At 42.0% G+C, this 17,072-nt stretch overlaps 1 protein-coding gene across 1 annotated transcript in view; it reads left to right on the plus strand.

Moving 5' to 3' along the window:
• DYNC1LI1 (dynein cytoplasmic 1 light intermediate chain 1) overlaps window positions 1–17,072 on the plus strand; it is a 61,506-nt gene that overhangs the window by 37,596 nt on the left and 6,838 nt on the right. The window contains exons 5-10 of the mRNA XM_065398697.1: window positions 2,904–3,073; window positions 5,691–5,784; window positions 8,064–8,199; window positions 8,705–8,816; window positions 16,647–16,706; window positions 16,835–16,879. Coding sequence (XP_065254769.1) covers window positions 2,904–3,073; window positions 5,691–5,784; window positions 8,064–8,199; window positions 8,705–8,816; window positions 16,647–16,706; window positions 16,835–16,879 — 617 coding nt within the window. The remainder of the gene's footprint in view (window positions 1–2,903; window positions 3,074–5,690; window positions 5,785–8,063; window positions 8,200–8,704; window positions 8,817–16,646; window positions 16,707–16,834; window positions 16,880–17,072) is intronic.

The following is a 17,072-nucleotide window of genomic DNA, read 5'->3' on the forward strand; positions in this document are numbered from 1 at the left end:
AATCTAGAGCTGGAAAGGACTTTAGTAAACCATCTAGCCAAGCCTCCCCCATACTGAGATAGGCCATCCCTGAAAGGTGTTTGTCTAACATTTTCTTTAAAACCTTTAATGGCAGGGATTCCACAACATCCCTTGGAAGCCTATTCCAATATTTAACTATCCTTATAGTTGTGTTTTCCTAATATCTAACCTAAATCTCCCTTGCTGCAGATTAAGCCAATTGCTACTTGTCCTACCTTCTGTTCTCCATGTCCATTGTTGATCACTATCCTCTTCATAACAGCTCTGAACATATTTGAAAACTGTTATCAGTTATCAGGTTCTTCCTTCAGTCTTCTTTTCTCAAGACTAGTTTTTTAACCTTTTCTCATAAATCAGATTTTCTAAACCCTTTATCACTTTTGTTGCCCTTCTCTGGACTCTCTCCAGTTTGTCCACCTCTTTCCTAAAGAGTGGTGCATGAAGTTGCACACAGTACTCCAGATGAGGCTTCACCAGTGCCAAGTAGAGTGGGACAGTTACCTCCTATATCTTTCATAAGACTCTCTTGTTAATATATCGCAGAATGATACTGAACTTTTTTTTGCAACTGAATCATATTTATTTTTTGACTTTTATTCAAACTGTGATCCGCTGTTACCCCCAGATCCATTTGAGTGGTACTACTGCCTAGCAAGTTATCCCCCATTTTGTATTTGTGCATTTGATATTTTTTCCTAAGTGAAGCACTTTGCATTTGTCTTCACTGAATTTCATCTTGTTGATTTAGGACCAATTCTCCAATTTGTCAGTCATTTTTAATTCTAATCCTGTCCTCCAAAGTGCTTTCAACACCTCCCAGCTTGGTGTCATCTGCAAATTTTATGAACCTACTCTCTACTCCATTAACCAAGTCATTAATACAAGTATTGAATAGTACCAGACAGACCCATGTGGGACCCCACTAGATACATCCCTCCCAGTAACTACTTTGAGTATGGTCTTTCAATCGGTAGTGCTCCCACCTTGTAGTAATTTCATCTAGACAACATTTCCCTAGTTTGCCTATGAGAGTTCATGTTGGGGATTATGTCAAAAGCCTTACTAAAATCAAGATATATCACATCTACTGCTTACCCTTATCCACTAGGCCAGTAACCCCGTCAAAGAAGGAAATTAGGGTGCTTTGGCATGTTTGGCTCTTGACAGATCCATGCAGGCTGTTCCTTATAACCTTATTCTCTAGGTGCTTACAAACTGATTGTTTAATAATTTATTCCACTATCTTTCCAAGTATTGTGAAGCTAGGCTGACTGGTCTGTAACTTGTGGATTCTTTTTGTTCTCCTTTTTAATGTACTATGTTTGCCCTTCCTCAGTCTTCTGGGACCTCACCTGTCCTCCATGAGTTCTCAATGATAATAGCTAATGGTTCTGAGATTGCTTTAGCTAGTTAGTTCCTTAAATACCCAGGAGTGAATTTCATCAGGGCCTACTGAGTTGAATACATCTAGCTTACCTAAATATTCTTTAACATCTTCTTACTGTATTCTGGCTTGTGTTCCTTCCTACTTGTTAATATTGTGTTAAGCATCTGGTCACAGTTAACCTTTTTAGTGAAGACTGAAATCAAATAGGTTTAACACCTCAGCCTTCTTGATATTATCCATAATTAGCTCTCCTTCTCTGCTAAATAGTGGACCTACACTTTCCGTCATCTTTTGCTTGGTCCTAATATATTATAGTACCTTATCTTGTTGCCTTTTATGTCAGTTGATAGGCAAAGGCACAAAATGAGTTACGCCTTTCTGATTTTGTCCCTATGTGCTTCCGCTATTCTATTTTAATCATCCTTTATAATTTGTTCATGTTCCTATTTTTTGTAGGAGTCTCTTTCAATTCAATTCAATCTATACACACAATGCTTATCTTTTTATTTACCACTATTCTGCCTGTTCCCTAGTCATTGATCTCTGTACCACAGTGAACTTTACAAAAAGGAGTTTCAATAGTAGAGTTTAGTAGAAGTTCTGTGTACTTTGTTAATCCATACAGTTTGTAATTCACACAAATAATATGGTCTGGTTTAGGCTTTCAGATATAATAGAAAAATTCTGTAGTGACACTTCTTCCTACTATAGTGTTAAAATATTCAGGGTATAGTGTTAAACACTACGGTGGCCAAAATAAAATGAAATTACTTTGTGGTCTATCAGGTGAAGGGGGTTGTTCACTTTACCAATTGACAACAGATAGTTATTCTATCAGTAGTGGAAATTAGTGACGTATTGCTGTTTTACTGTGGTATATTCCCTTCTATTTTTGTTGCTTGTTACTGTGCATTTGTAAAGAGATGTAAAAATTTGGATGACTATTCCTGATTTTAGTTTCACTGGCACAACACAACAGCTAGGCAGCTTGTCTGCTGTGAATACTGCTGCTTCTGCTAATCATAATTCTCAGTATTGCTATTCACCTTCATCTGCTTATATCCACTCTGTCTCATGATATACTTTAAATATTCTCTGCCTCAAAGAGCAGAACTTACCTTTTCATTGGGTGTGTAGTGCCTATTGCAGTGGGAAACTGAGACCTCTAGGCACTTCCACAGTAGAATCTAAACAATAGTTGGATTTATAGTGTCCTGCGTATTGACTGTGCTCTTATAATTCTTTAGTAAACTTAATGTCTTGCTGTACACTTCTTTCCAGTCATGGATGTATCAGATACTAGACTCACTAGTATTCTTCTGCTCTGTACAGGCCAAACATTACTGGCAGCATTTCAAGTGCTTTTTTGAGCTTTTTAAACATGAACAAACACTTACTGTGTAGTGTACAGTAAGTGGATTTTGTCAATGGGAATAATTATTGTTGAAATAATAAGTGGCTGCCATTATAGATTAATATTTTTCTTTCATTTCAGTGGTAAGAGATTTCCAGGAATATATAGAACCAGGAGAGGATTTTCCAGCTTCTCCACAAAGAAGAAATACATCAATGCAGGAAGACAAAGATGACAGTGTGATTTTGCCGTTGGGTGCAGATACGCTAACATGTAACTTAGGCATTCCAGTAGTAGTAGTTTGTACAAAGGTTTGTTTCAAATTTTAGAATTGTTTTTGCATATTTTACTTTAAAGGTGTGCTTCTGGTTATGGGTGGCTGGCAATATTTGGCTCTTCTAAACTGAAGAAAGCACTCAATTATAAATACTTTGGTTTTTCCCTGATAAGAATTTTTTAAAAGCCACTTTTTGTGGAGCATAGGCATTTTTCTCCCTTGAAATGAATTAACACTTTTCTGAATGTTGATGCTAGTAAACAAAGATATCTAGACATGAGGTGCTATTGTTTGTATTCTTTTACTTCAGATACGTTCAAAACATAATGGCACTTCTGGGGGAGAGTCAATTTTACTATCTAGAAAGTTGAAATAAGGGCAAAATCATGTAAATGTTCTGAGGCTACTTAGCATAGGATTGCAAATCAAGCGTTCTAAAGTCAGGAAGTTCCAAATTTTAGATTTTTCCCAAAGTTTTAGGAATTGGTTTATTTTTATGTCCTCAGGTTAGATGTGGAAGATATAACTAAAAGCAGCCGACAGTACTTGATCACAGGCAGGTCATCAATTTATAAATTAAAAAAAAACCTTATTAACATCTTTATCATCCTAATTCTAGTGAATCTTTTGAAGATTGATTTAATCAAGCAAAATGAGCATAGTAGAACAGAGCAGAAGAACCAAACTTTGCAAATAAAAAACAAACAAAAAACAAATTCTGAGCTATATCAAAATTGTTGTCCCCTGAGACTGACTAACAGCTGCACTGTGAGCATGAATCAAGCAGTTTTTCACCTTTGTGTGTGTGTGTGTGTGTGTGTGTGTGTGTGTGTGTGTGTGTACACATGCGTGTGCAGACCAGAAGTTTAATTCTTATTTCATTACTGATTGGCTCACTTCTGCTAACAGAAGCAGCTCTGTGATGTGTCTAGGCTTTCCAAAATAAATCTGACATGGCTACAGAAAATGCCACCATCAGCACATCTACATCCTGTTCAGGGTTTCTTTAAAACAAATTACACAAATACAATTCCGTCTTTTGGGTAGGATTTTCCCATCTTGCTGAATTTTTTAAAATTGATTTGGCACATGAAAATGAAGCCACTTACATATTTTAATGTACTCTGACCTCCCTCTTATAAATGGAGAGGATTGCAAAAAAATTGAGTTGAGTTCTTTAGTTAGCAGTTTAGGTGTTTCTGCATTATATTTCCCAGTTTTTAGGATTCTTCTTCTAATCTCTTCTCCCTAACTTTCATAAGTAGTTGGGTAACCCACCTTCTTAGCAAGGTAGATTTGGGTATGGTTCTCTTGGGATCTGTTTCCTTTTGGCCCTTCAATGGCCATGGACATAAGCAAGCTGTATTTTCAGTGTGTCCTAGCTCAGGGAATGAGGGAATAAGCTTGTTGTCATACTATTACTGTCACTTCACCAGTTGGCCAGTGCTTTCACTTTTTAGTCAAAACCCTGTTTGTTTCTTGTGGTGTGGGTTTTTTTTTGTTTTTTTTTGTTTTTTGTTGTTGTTGTTGTTGCAGAGCTAGATAGGATTTTTGTATGTCTAGGTGTTTTGATTGCCCTGATACCACAATAGCTAAACCCACTGCAGAGAGTACCATGTTTTGATTTCAACATAGGTGCAGTCCTCCGCTGTGTGATTCTTAGAGCCCTGCAAATCCGGGTCTATCTGCTTTATATCCGTGGACCGTTTCTGTGACTAGCGCAGATGCGGATACAAATTTTGTATCTGCACAGGGCTCTGACGGTAAGAGCTGGGCAGGCAGCTGTGAGGAACCATGTCGCAGACCCTCCACCTGCCCTGGGCTAGGAGCCTGGGGGGGCAGGGACACAAGCTGGGGGCTGATTGGGCCCCCTGCCTAGGGCAGGTGGAGGGACCCAGGCTCCCCACAGCTGCCAGCACGGCTTTCCCCGACCTAGCTCCGGCCGGGGTGGGCGGCTCTCGTAGTCACAGCCCGGCCATGATAAGAGCTGGGTGGGCAGCTGTGGGGAGCCACAGCGGACACTCCAGCTGCCCTGGGCGGGGAGCCCAAGCAGCTCCACAGGTCATCCCCCCCCCACCCCCACCCCCACCCCAGCCAGGCCAGTGTGGAGCCCAGCTGGGGAGCCACAGCGAACCCTCCACCTGCCTGCGGAGAGTGGGAGGGCAGAGCCTGAGAGCAGCCCTTCGCTGTGTCCCTGCGTGGCCAAGGGCAGGTGGAGGGTCCGCGACTCTGTGCAGCCTCCCCACAGCTGCCCTTGCAGCTCTCCCCAACCCAGCTCCAACCCGGGGGAGGGAATGGCTCTTGGAGCTGTAGCCTGGCCATGGTGTAGAGCCCTGCAGATGCGGATACACGTTTTTGTATCTGTACAGGGCTCTAGTGAGTCTTTCACTGCATCTGAAAAACTTGCAATTCTTACCATTCCATAGCCAGTTGTAACTCCCTGCCTTTAGTGCTGGTTATAATACTGCCTGTGTCAGCTGTAGGTTCAAAAATGTGTTCCTTAATTTGTTCCACTTAGGTGGTTAAATGTCTTGATGATTTTTTTTTTTTTTTCTTTTCCCATCTGCTAACTGGAGGAGTAACAACATTGTTATTTTTAAAAGATGCTGAACATGCAGTATTGCTTGTTTGTCTGTTTTTTAACTTGACAGTGTGATGCCATTAGTGTCCTGGAAAAAGAACATGACTACAGAGATGAACACTTTGACTTCATTCAGTCACATATCCGAAGGTTTTGTTTACAATGTATCCTTTCAAGTTTGAAATGTGTAATAATGGCATATCTGTAATCCTTATAAGATGTGACAAACTTGTATGGCTTGACCACAACTATTCTAGGAACTAGCCTGAGTCCATTACTGAGTGACTGGCTTAACTGAACCGAGGTCCCTAGGGAAGATTCTGTTACGCTGGGCCATGTCAGGTTTAACCTTTTTTTATACTGTCAAGTGTTGTGGATTTTGTGTGTGTGTGTGTGTTTTTTTTTTTTTTTTTTTTTTAACGGGGGTATCGGGAAGAGAAGTCCAGCATACCTTCTTGTCCATGGTTTCCTAGATTTTCCTTCACCAACCCTTTCATAATAAAATGCTGAATAGTTGTCCTAAAACTGAGTTTAAGATTTTCCCTGAAATAGCCTACCAACAGCAAGATAATTCTCACTTCAATTTACATTTGAGTATACTTCAAGTACACTTGATTATAAGGCATGTAATCATTTTGGCCTGACTATTGGACCAGTCTCTTGCAATACTGAATAGTTCTCCAAGACTTTTTAAATATTAAAGATGTAGGAAAAATGCATTACTTTACGTGGAAGTATAAGATGGCTTTGCCTACCTTAGAGGCATGTGGATATAGAGCTCATGCTCAAGCTGACTGTCAGCGTTTTTCTTAAGTTCCCAAAATTGTTCTAACACAAATGGGAACATTACAGTAGAACCTCAGAGTTACAAACTGACCAGTCAACCACACACCTCCTTTGGAACAAGAAGTATGCTATCAGGCAGCAGCAGAGACCCCCCTCCTCCCAAAAAAATGTAAATACAGTACTGTGTTAAATGTAAACTAAAAAAATTAAGGGAAAGCAGTATTTTTCTTAATCATAGTAAAGTTTCAAAGCTGTATTGAGTCAATGTTCAGTTGTAAACTTTTGAAAGAACAACCATAATGTTTTTTTCAGAGTTACGAACAACCTCCATTCCCGAGGTGTTTGTAACTCTGAAGTTCAATTGTACTATACACCATTTTACCCTTAGTCATCTAACCTTGCAAAGAGCAGGTTTAGAGGACATTTAAAATTCCAGCAGCTTGTCCACACTATTTTACCAGCATTGGCGCTGCAGTGAAGGGCGATGTTAAGAAAGGGAGTGTAGACAAGACCATAGAGAAGTTAGCATTTGTGGATAAACTATAGTTCAAGAACTTGAGGCCCCAGTCAGGATTGGCACAATGCCTGCCCCAAACTGTTTATAATTTAAGACCCCCATCCTGCAGTTGGGATCTATGCCAGCAGACCAAATTGCAGAATTGACACCCAGTACAATGCAAATGGGTATAACCAAAAAGGTGGGAGGGAGGATATTAAGTGATAGGAGCTAATTTATGTAACAGTATACTATGTGTACAACTTGAGGTTTTTTAAATATAGGATATAAATCTATCTAATAGGTATTAGAAATCCCACTGGATATCTTCCCAATCATTATGAAAAAGGAAAGTTATAAGTTGAACTACACATACTGAAATGTACCCTTTACCTTTTTTGGAGACGTTCAGCTTCTAATATCCAAGTTTCAATTGTTTTAAGTTTGCCAGACCCTCTTAAAGAGTCCCACATACTTCCAATAATATTTCATGATGCTGTAGAGCACTTAGAAAAGACAAAGCACTGTAAGTGTTAAACTTTTTTCTTAATATTTGTTGCATAATTTAAAGACTGATATATAGCTATTTAGAGAAATGTCATAATTAAAAACTTTAAAGACTCTGAAAGAGCAATACCATCTTAGGGTCATATTGGTGTTGACACATAGTTTCAGGCACATCAACTAACTATGCACATCTGTGTTGGCATTATACTCACCCCTTGTAGGGAAACATATACCTTCATTTTATATGGTACAACTCTGCTCCTTTACTTTAAAAAGAAATTATAGGAGGATTTAAGAGGTCTTTGGCAATAACTGCAGGTTCGTTTAGTACTTTTGAGATGACCAACTTTGATAGTTTACCATTAATGTTGTGCTAGCATTGTGGGCTTTTCTTTGGGGAGTGGGAAGAGCCTGTTGTTGCTATAAAAGCTTACAACATACAACTGACTCACTGAGTAGAGGTATTTATTTTGCCTGGCTTTTTCGGTCATTAAATGAGTTTATACAATTAAGGTTAGTTTCAAATAGAAATTCTTTGAATAGTTCCAGCAGTTACAAAGTTCGCTTTTGGAAACAGTGAGCAGTGTTCTAAAAAGATTAGTTGTAAGCTTGCGCTAATAAAACTCCTTATTTTCTTTTAACAAATGTGTTCAGATGGTGCAGCACTTATTTACACTTCAGTAAAGGAAAACAAAAATATCGATTTAGTGTATAGATATATTGTCCAGAAATTGTATGGATTTCCTTTCAATGTATCTGCTGCTGTTGTGGAAAAAGATGCAGTATTTATGTAAGTTTATCTTTATTATTAAATATTCATGCATGTATACATTTGTATCTACACAGTATAGTGTGTATAAGTAGTAGTGGTTCTATAAAGCTATTTCCATTTTGTTTCAACATTAACATTCACTAAATTTCTGTGTTAAGTGTTACAAATTCACCGTAAGAACAGGTTTGGGTTTTTCTGGATTGTTAGTTAATGGGTTAAGACTGTTGGTGAGCAGTCACTGTTGTTTTGAGAGAGAGGAAGTATCAAGCCAATTTTTAAAGTGGAATGTTCCACCAGGAGAAAATCACTTCTCCAATATGTTACACTGAGCAAAATAAAAATACTTCATACAGCTGACACTGCTAATCACTGACTAGCTGATGTAGAGGAAGGAAGTTATTAAAACTTTTGTTTTGGCTTTCAACAATGGTAATCTTTATCCACAGGTTGATATTGGGTATTAGGGAACAACCAAGTGAGTGTTTAAATTTGAAGATCAATGTCTGTATTTGTTTACCTTAAGTCCTGCAGGATGGGATAATGACAAGAAGATAGGAATATTACATGAAAACTTTCAGACACTAAAAGCAGATGACAGTTTTGAAGATATCATAACAAAACCACCTGTCAGAAAGGTAATTTGATTTCAGTATGTTTCAAAGGAAACCTATTTTGTTAACCTGTAGGAATATAACACACATTGCAACTTGGGTGCCATACTTTAGAGCATTTCTCCCTTCCCTTGGTTGGCTACCCCATGCCTATTAACCACAAGACTTTTGTTTTATTTTCTGGTTACCTTCCTTATGTGAGTTCTCCAGTTTGCTTTTTGCTTCCTCTTGAAAGCCACCAGAAACTAGCTCTCATTACTTACTGTTTATGTTGTTATTGTTAGTTGCTGTCCAACATGGAGAGGAAGAAACAGATGGGTGTTGCTATATATAGCACACTACTCCCCTCAATATCTGGCTTATTTTGCTCAATATGAGCAGGTGCTGGTTCCAACAGCAGCTTTGGAAGAGGCATAAACATCTAACTCAAACTGTTCATGATAGGTTGTATTCTTATGCCTCTACCTTCATGGAGGTGACTTGAACTGGATCTGTAGACAATCCTCTAGGTAGTGGATGTGGTGAAAATGAAGGAACGGCCTTCCAGGTAGGATCTATGTCCTAGGTTCTGACATAGTTAAGATAAACTGAGCTTTGTGTATGCAGATTTCTTAATTCTAGCTCTCTAAAAAGAAAATACAGGCCTGCTGTTTGCTCTCCTCAATCATCAGTGTTTCTTCTCCACTACTTAAAGGTTTTATTTATTTCATCCAACAAAGAAATGCATTTGTAGATCTTTTTCCACCCTTCTTCTCCCTGTTGCCATTATTCTCTATAGAACTTTCTTCAGAAGAAAGGAAAACTTGATGAAAATTCAGAAGCACAACCTAAAGCCCCCCCTACGTTTTCATTCTTGCAAGAAAGCCTCTTAAAATGTCTAGGATTACCTGGTAAAATAGCTATCAAAAACCCTTCTGTTCTCTTCACCAATAGAAAAAGATACAGGGGGCAAAATCATTTAGCCACTGAGGTGTCTGGAACCAAACTAAATCAGGCTGCAGTGCCCTAGGTGTCAGTTACTGACCTCCTAATCTCAAATTATAAACTCAGTAATGAGTCAGAGTAGCTGGTGTCTTCCCTTCTCCCCAAAAGCATAATCTGTAACAGCAGTCTGCTCCAAATGCTAACGCATCCCTGGCTCATTGATTTAAGATCCACATTATAGAAACACTGAAGATGTAAATAGAAAACTTCTTGATTTAGTTGTTTCTCAGTTAGTGAGACAAAGTGGGTGAGGTAATATCTTTTATTGGACCAACTCCTGTTGGTGAGAGAGACAAGCTTTTGAACTTATTCAGACCTCTTCATTCCTTACTCTGAAGGAATGTCTACATTGCAATTAAAAACCCCTGGCTGGCACATGCCAGCTGACTCTGGCTGTCAGGGCTTGGGCTGTGGAGACCTCTGGGCTCTAGGATCCTGCAAGATAGGAGGATCCCAGAGCTTGGGCTGCAGCCTGAGCAGGAAAGTCTGCACTGCAGGTAAACAGCCCCGCAGCCTGAGCCCTCTGAGCCTGGGCCAGCTGCAAGTGTCTAGTTGCAGTGTAGACATACCAAGAGTGTCACAGCTAAATACAAGATGGAATAGATTGTTCTTCTTTCAGTGCTTGTTCATATCAATTCCAATAAAGTGTGCGCGCATGCGGTAGCCAGAAGATTTTTCCCCTAGCAGTATCTGTCAGGTCAGTCTGGGCGCCCCCTGGAGTGGCGCCATCATGGCGCTCAATATAGGGCCCTACCGACCCACCACCCCCTCAGTTCCTTCTTACCGCCAGTGACGATTAGGTGGAACTTCCACTTGCTTTTGTCATGACAAGCGCATTTGGCAGTCTGTATATAGTTTTCATTAGTTCTGTAGTTAGTGTTAAGTAGTTAGTAGGTACTTTACTTAAGTTTCCTTTGGAGGGGCTTCCCCTCCAGCACTATCCCGGCACTAGGACATGCCGCGGTCTCCTGGCTTCAAAGCCTGTGAGGTCTGCAGCAAGTGTATGCCCAGAAGTGATCCTCACACTTTGTGTTTGAAGTGTTTGGGGGAGAGCCATCAAAAGGATCGTTGTAGGATCTGCAGGGGGTTTTGCCCCAGGACACTGAAAGATAGAGATCAGCGCCTGAAGATCCTACTAATGGAAGCAGCACTCTGGCCCCAGTCCGACCCTGGGTTGGTGTACCCGGTGCCAAGTACCTCCTCATCAGTATGCAGTGCCCCAGGCCACACTACTTTGGCCTCACTGCCAGAGATGGTCGTGTTGACTCCTGCCCCCATGGAAGGGCGGTTGAGTCCGGACACTTCTTGCTTGCCAAGGCCGAGCCGACAACTTCACCTCCCATCGACCCCGGAGGCGTTTGAGGCAGCACGGGACCTGCTCCAGCTCATGGCACCGTTCTCCCCGCCTAGACGGGAGAGGTTGCCAACACCGGTCGCTCCCCCAGGACCATCAAGGGGAAAGCCTGTAATGATGGCCCAGTGGTCTCCATCCCCAGTGCATTGCTCCCCGGCGCCAGAACAGGGTCAGTAGCCTCGTTGATCCCCAAGCCCTCGGCACAGACTCTGGGCGCCTCGAAGTACTGCTCCTCCGTGGTCCTCCTTTTCTGAGACCTCTGAGTCAGACTCCTATCAATCTCATAGGAGCACAAGTAGACGGTCCAGGTCATCACGAGACTGGCACCCTTACCCGGCACCGTGGCCCGCGCAGTCGCAGCCCCCAGCACAGTGGCCCTTTTGGACTCCCTGGGCCTTTCACCAAGGCCAAGGGCGGAGCCAAGGGTCACGTTCCAGGGCGGCATCTGTGGCCTCAGCCACTTTCATACTGCCTCCAGCATGGTTGGCATCAGCAGGATCGGGGTAGCTCCATTGCTTCCTCACGCCACCATCCCAATCCCTTCTTCTGCCTATGTGGTGCAACATGCCAGGCTCAGACTCCGGCCTCTCCAATCATGGCTAGCCTCGGTGTATTGGCTGGCTTGGGACAGTTTGGATAGGGTCGTGACTCTGCCTCGCCCGGTCCTCGACTCTCTCCAGTGGTGGCTCGACCCGCACGTAGTGTGTGCAAGGGTCCCCTTCACCAGTCCTCAGCCGTCCCTCTCGCTAGTGATGGATGCATCAGCCCTTAGGCTGGGGAGCACAATTGGGAGACCTCAGGACACAAGGCCTCTGGTCTCAGGCGGAACTTGCTCTCCGCATCAGTGTCAGAGAGCAGTGCATCTGGCATGCCAGACTTTCCGAGCCCACTTGACAGGAAGATGTGTATCAGTCATGACAGACAACACCATGGCGATGTTCTATATCAACAAATGGGGGTGCACGCTCCTCTCCCCGGTGCCAAGAAGCCCTCACAGTGTGGGACTTTTTTTTAGCTCATTTGATACACCTACAAGCATCGTACCTCCCAGGAGTACAGAACGAGTTGGAGGACCGTCTCAGCAGGCAAGTCTTTTCACGGCTACGAGTGGTCCCTCTGACCGGACGTCGCAAACCCATCTTCTAACGGTGGGGCTTTCCCCAGATGGATCTGTTCGCCAGGCAACGCAACAAGAAGTGCCAATAATTTTGCTCCTTCCTGAATCACAGACTGGGCGGCATCGCGGACACTTTCCTCCTCCCATGGAGAGGCCATCTTCTCTACACGTTCCCGACCAGCCCTCTCGTTCACAAGGTGCTCCTCAAGATACGGAGGGAAGAGACTTCAGTGATATTGATAGCTCTAGCCTGGCCCCACCAACACTGGTACACATCTCTCCTGGAAATGTCCTTCGAAGCCCCAGTTACCTTGCCACTCCTCCTGGACTTAATAACTCAGGATCACGGCTGTCTCTAGCACCCGAACCTCGAGTTGTTGCACCTCACGGCGTGGAAGCACCATGGCTGAACCCCATGGAGCTCTCCTGCTTGGACCCGGTTAAACAAGTCCTCCTTGACAGTAGGAAACCCTCCACCAGGGCTACCTACTTTGCCAAGTGGAAGAGATTCTCATTCTGGTTGGCGCAGCATCACTCATCCCCGACGCTTGCCTCTATACCACTCATACTGGACTATCTTCTCCATCTCAAGCTGCAGGGACTGTCCATGTTGTCAGTAAGAGTTCATTTGGCCGCCATCTTTGCCTTCCATTCAGGTTCAGAGGGCCGGTCAGTGTTTGCCAACCCTATGGTCAGCCGTTTCCTGAAAGGTCTCGACAGGCTATATATGCACATCCAGCAACCGACCCTGACCTGGGACCTCAAGCTGGTGCTTTCCAAATTGATGGGTCCACCCTTTGAATCACTGGCAATGTGTTCCCTGCTCTACTTGTCATACAAGGTGGTGTTTCTGGTAGTGATAACCTCAGCCCAGAGAGTGTCTGAGCTCAAGGCCCTAACATCAGAGCTCCCTTACACCGTGTGCTATAAGGACAAGGTTCAGCTCAGGCCACATCCAGCTTTCCTCCCGAAGGTTGTTTCCCAGTTTCGCATCAACCAGGACATCTTCCTCCCAGTGTTCCATCCTAAGCCATACTCAAGAGGCAGAGAGCAGAGGCTTCGCTCATAAGATGTCTGCAGAGCGCTAGCCTTTTACATTGAAAGAACGAAACAGTTTAGGAAATCCATTCAACTGTTTGTGGCCGTGGCAGACAGGATGAAGGGTCTTCCAATCTCCTCCCAGCGAATTTCCTCGTGGATCACGTCATGCATCCGTGAATACTATAACCTGGCAGAGGTGCCTGCCCCTCTGCCCACAGCACACTCCACTAGGGCGCAGGCTTCTTCAGCAGCGTTCCTGGCGCAAGTCCCGACCCAGGAAATATGTAGAGCGGCGACGTGGTTCTTCATACGTACTTTCACCGCACATTATGCAATTACTCAGCAGGCTAGAGATGATGCAGCCTTCGGTAGAGCAGTGCTCCAGTCAGTGGACAGCTCCGACCCCGCCTCCTGAATTTAGGCTTGGGAGTCACCTGATTGGAATTGACATGAACAGGCACTCGAAGAAGAAGAAAAGGTTATTCACCTTCTCGTAACTGTTGTTTTTCGAGATATGTGTTCATGTCCATTCCAATACCAACCCACCTACCCCTCTGTCGGAGTAGCCAGCAAGTAGGAACTGAGGGGGTGGCAGGTCAGTAGGGCCCTATACTGAGCACCATGATGGCGCCACTCCAGGGGGTGCCCAGATCGACCCAACGGATACTGCTAAGGGGAAAATCTTCTGGCTGCCATGCGCGCGCGCACACACCTGATTAGAATGGTCATGAACAACACATCTCGAAGAACAACAGTTACGAGAAGGTGAGTAACCGGTTTTTTTTAGCATAAGTAGTTAACACATTTCTAGGGATCATTCAAAGTAAAATGGCCTGTTAACATCCCTCCATTACATTTCCTTTGTAGATCTTCACTGGAGTTTGATGCTTTGCTTTGCCAAACGATGGCTGTTAAACCATTAGGATTGCTGCCACACTCAAAGAAACATAAATCTCTTATGCTTAGATTCAGATTCAGACTTTAAGGCCAGAAGGGACCATTGTGATCATAATGTCTGACCTCCTGCACACTGCAGGCCACAGAACCTCACCCGCCCACTCCTGTAATAGACTCCTAACATCTGCCTGAGTTACTGGAGTCCTCAAATCACGGTTTAAAGACTTAAAGTTTCAGAGAATCAACCCTTTACTCTACTTTAAACCAGCAAGTGTCCTGTGCCCTATGCTGCAGAGGAAGGCGAACCCTCCCCACCTCCCAGGTCTCTGTCAATCTGACCTGGGGGAAAATTCCTTCAGTTAGACCCTAAGCTGGTTGGCGAGCCCCACCATGCAGACACCTGAGAAAGAATTCACTGTAGTAATCCAGAACCCCCCCCATCCAGTGTCCCATCTCCAGCGGGAAAAAAAGATATACGGGTACATCTTTAGTTTCCAAATGGGACCAAACATTATAGGTCAACATTTTCATTATAATATGCCCCCCAAAATAGTTTACTAACTCAGAATTTTTTTTCAAAAACAGGCAAATTGAACGGTCCGCATACAATGTAATAAAATGCAACATTAAAACATCTAATTTAGGTAGGCGCCTCTTGTGCCTTTTTGCCATTGTGTCAGTGTTTATGAAACTGTGTTAAGAAATCACAGCCTCAAATAATCTCAAATACGTATGTGGTATGCCTGCACCCACTATTTAAGAGGTTGATAAAATTTGTGAAGTTTATTAACCTTTTCCCTCACTCCTCTTTAAATTTCTTTTTGTTCAGTTTTTATGAGCTGTAGCTATAAATGCAGCTGGAAGCCCAGCTACTACATTTAACAGCAAAACTGAGGCAACTTGACTTCTTTCAGACTTAGCTTCTAATTTCTAATAGGAAAATCCAATTAGGAATGTTAAATCAGTTTTAATTTCATATTTTATCAAATTAAAATTGGAAAGGCTTCAGAGACTACTGGATACATCTTTGACTGTGAGCTTCCATTCAGACTTCAGATGGGAGCATTGTATTTAAAAGTGTCTTCCTCTATCACTGCAGCTACAACATTTTAAAGATGCCTATGCTTACATGTAACTTCTGCTCTTTTGGAAAGCCAAATTGCATTGATTTATGAATTAAATTCAGGATGTAGTAACTCTCAGCAAACCTGAGTATTTAAAATGCCTTTATAAATGTCTTATGAATTTAAAAAATCTTAACTCTTCCCTATTTCCTATATTCTGTAGTAGAAACACATGGTTGTAAACAGTATTTAACACCAAAAGTAGACAAATAAAGTCAGGAATTAAACAAGAAGATAAATCTATATTGGATGTGCAACATATACAGCAAACTTTCTGTGCTTAGTACATTTTATAAATACTTCTGTTTCAATTGTTCAAGGAGATGCCATAAGCAAAGGACAAATAAGGGGAGAGGGGAACTGAAGACCAGTACTTTAACCTCTCACCTAATGAAGCTGATATTTTAGGATCATGCTGCAACTTCCCACTGCATGAGCCTCTTACAAATACTTAATGGGAAGAGTGACACTATAATCTGCACAATCCTGGAGAAGCCAAGATATGTAGTAGTAGTGTAATATACTAGGTGCTCAAAAAAATAATTCACCTGTTTCTACATGTATATAGACTTCAGGCCTGATTCTCAGTAAAAATTTTATTTGCTTTAAGGCACCTTTTGCCTGCCGGAGGATTTGTTGTGAGGAAGGGTGATCTTGTGATTGAGGCATAGAACTGGGACTCAAGATTTCTGGGTTCAGTTTCCAGCTCTACTATCAATTTCATGTGATCTTGAGGTCACATCTGTTTTGTTTTCCCTCTGTAAAACAGATATTTTCCTAGTTCACAAGGTGGTTGTGAGGATAAATTTGTTGTTTCTGAGGCTCTCGGAAGGTGAGGAAGGTAAAGTGTGGTGGTATATCTGTACCTAGATAGTCCCCAGACATACTGTGAGGTTCTTCAGGCTAAATTAAATTTTCAAGATCTTTGAACAGTCTGAGAACTACATCGCTTGATGATCATGCCCTGTAAACCGAACACTTTTGTGCTAAGTATGTAACAATGCCTTCCATAGAGCATGTCTAAACTATGTTGTAATTAAAATGTTAATGAAATAAAACACTTAAACAATGTCTCTTGCTTTAAAAATAAATGCTGAGGTAAAGACATTCAGCTAGCAGCATGTGAAGATAGTTGCCTTATGGTCACTCGCATCGTGTTAACAATTAGAAAATGTGTAAAGCACCAGCACAGCTTTAGGTTGAAGACCATGTTGTCTAGAGTCCATTTCATGCATTTTTTGTGCCTCTTCATATTAATCTGTAAATAGAAAAAGACAACTTCTAGTTTTTAAATGACATCAGTCACAACCGTATTGAAATGTTTTTTTATATTGCAGTTTGTGCATGAAAAAGAAATAGTAGCAGAAGATGATCAAGTGTTTCTTATGAAGCAGCAGGTAGAGTTACTTTGCATTTGTATGTTAGACAATTAGTTTCATTTAAACATGTGGTGTTCAATTAAATTTATTTTTGAGCTTGTTACAGTAAATGCAAATAGTAATGTCTAAAATATTTTGTTTTCCAGTCTCTATTAGCGAAACAGCCACCTACTGCAGCTGGAAGGCCAGTGGTTAGTAACAAATATTTTAAATACTAAAACTGAAAATCGCGCATTCTTCGGTTTTGATTAATACAATAGCATGTTTGGGTGAGAAGATTGCTGATGTCTAAGAGCACTTCTGATCTACAAGCTTTTTCTTAATGCTTTTCTAGAGTTTTCTTATTGCTGTAAAAATACTTAAGCCCAGAATGAAATTGAACTC

Source organism: Emys orbicularis, chromosome 2 (assembly GCF_028017835.1).
Source record: "Emys orbicularis isolate rEmyOrb1 chromosome 2, rEmyOrb1.hap1, whole genome shotgun sequence".
NCBI lineage: Eukaryota > Metazoa > Chordata > Testudines > Emydidae > Emys > Emys orbicularis.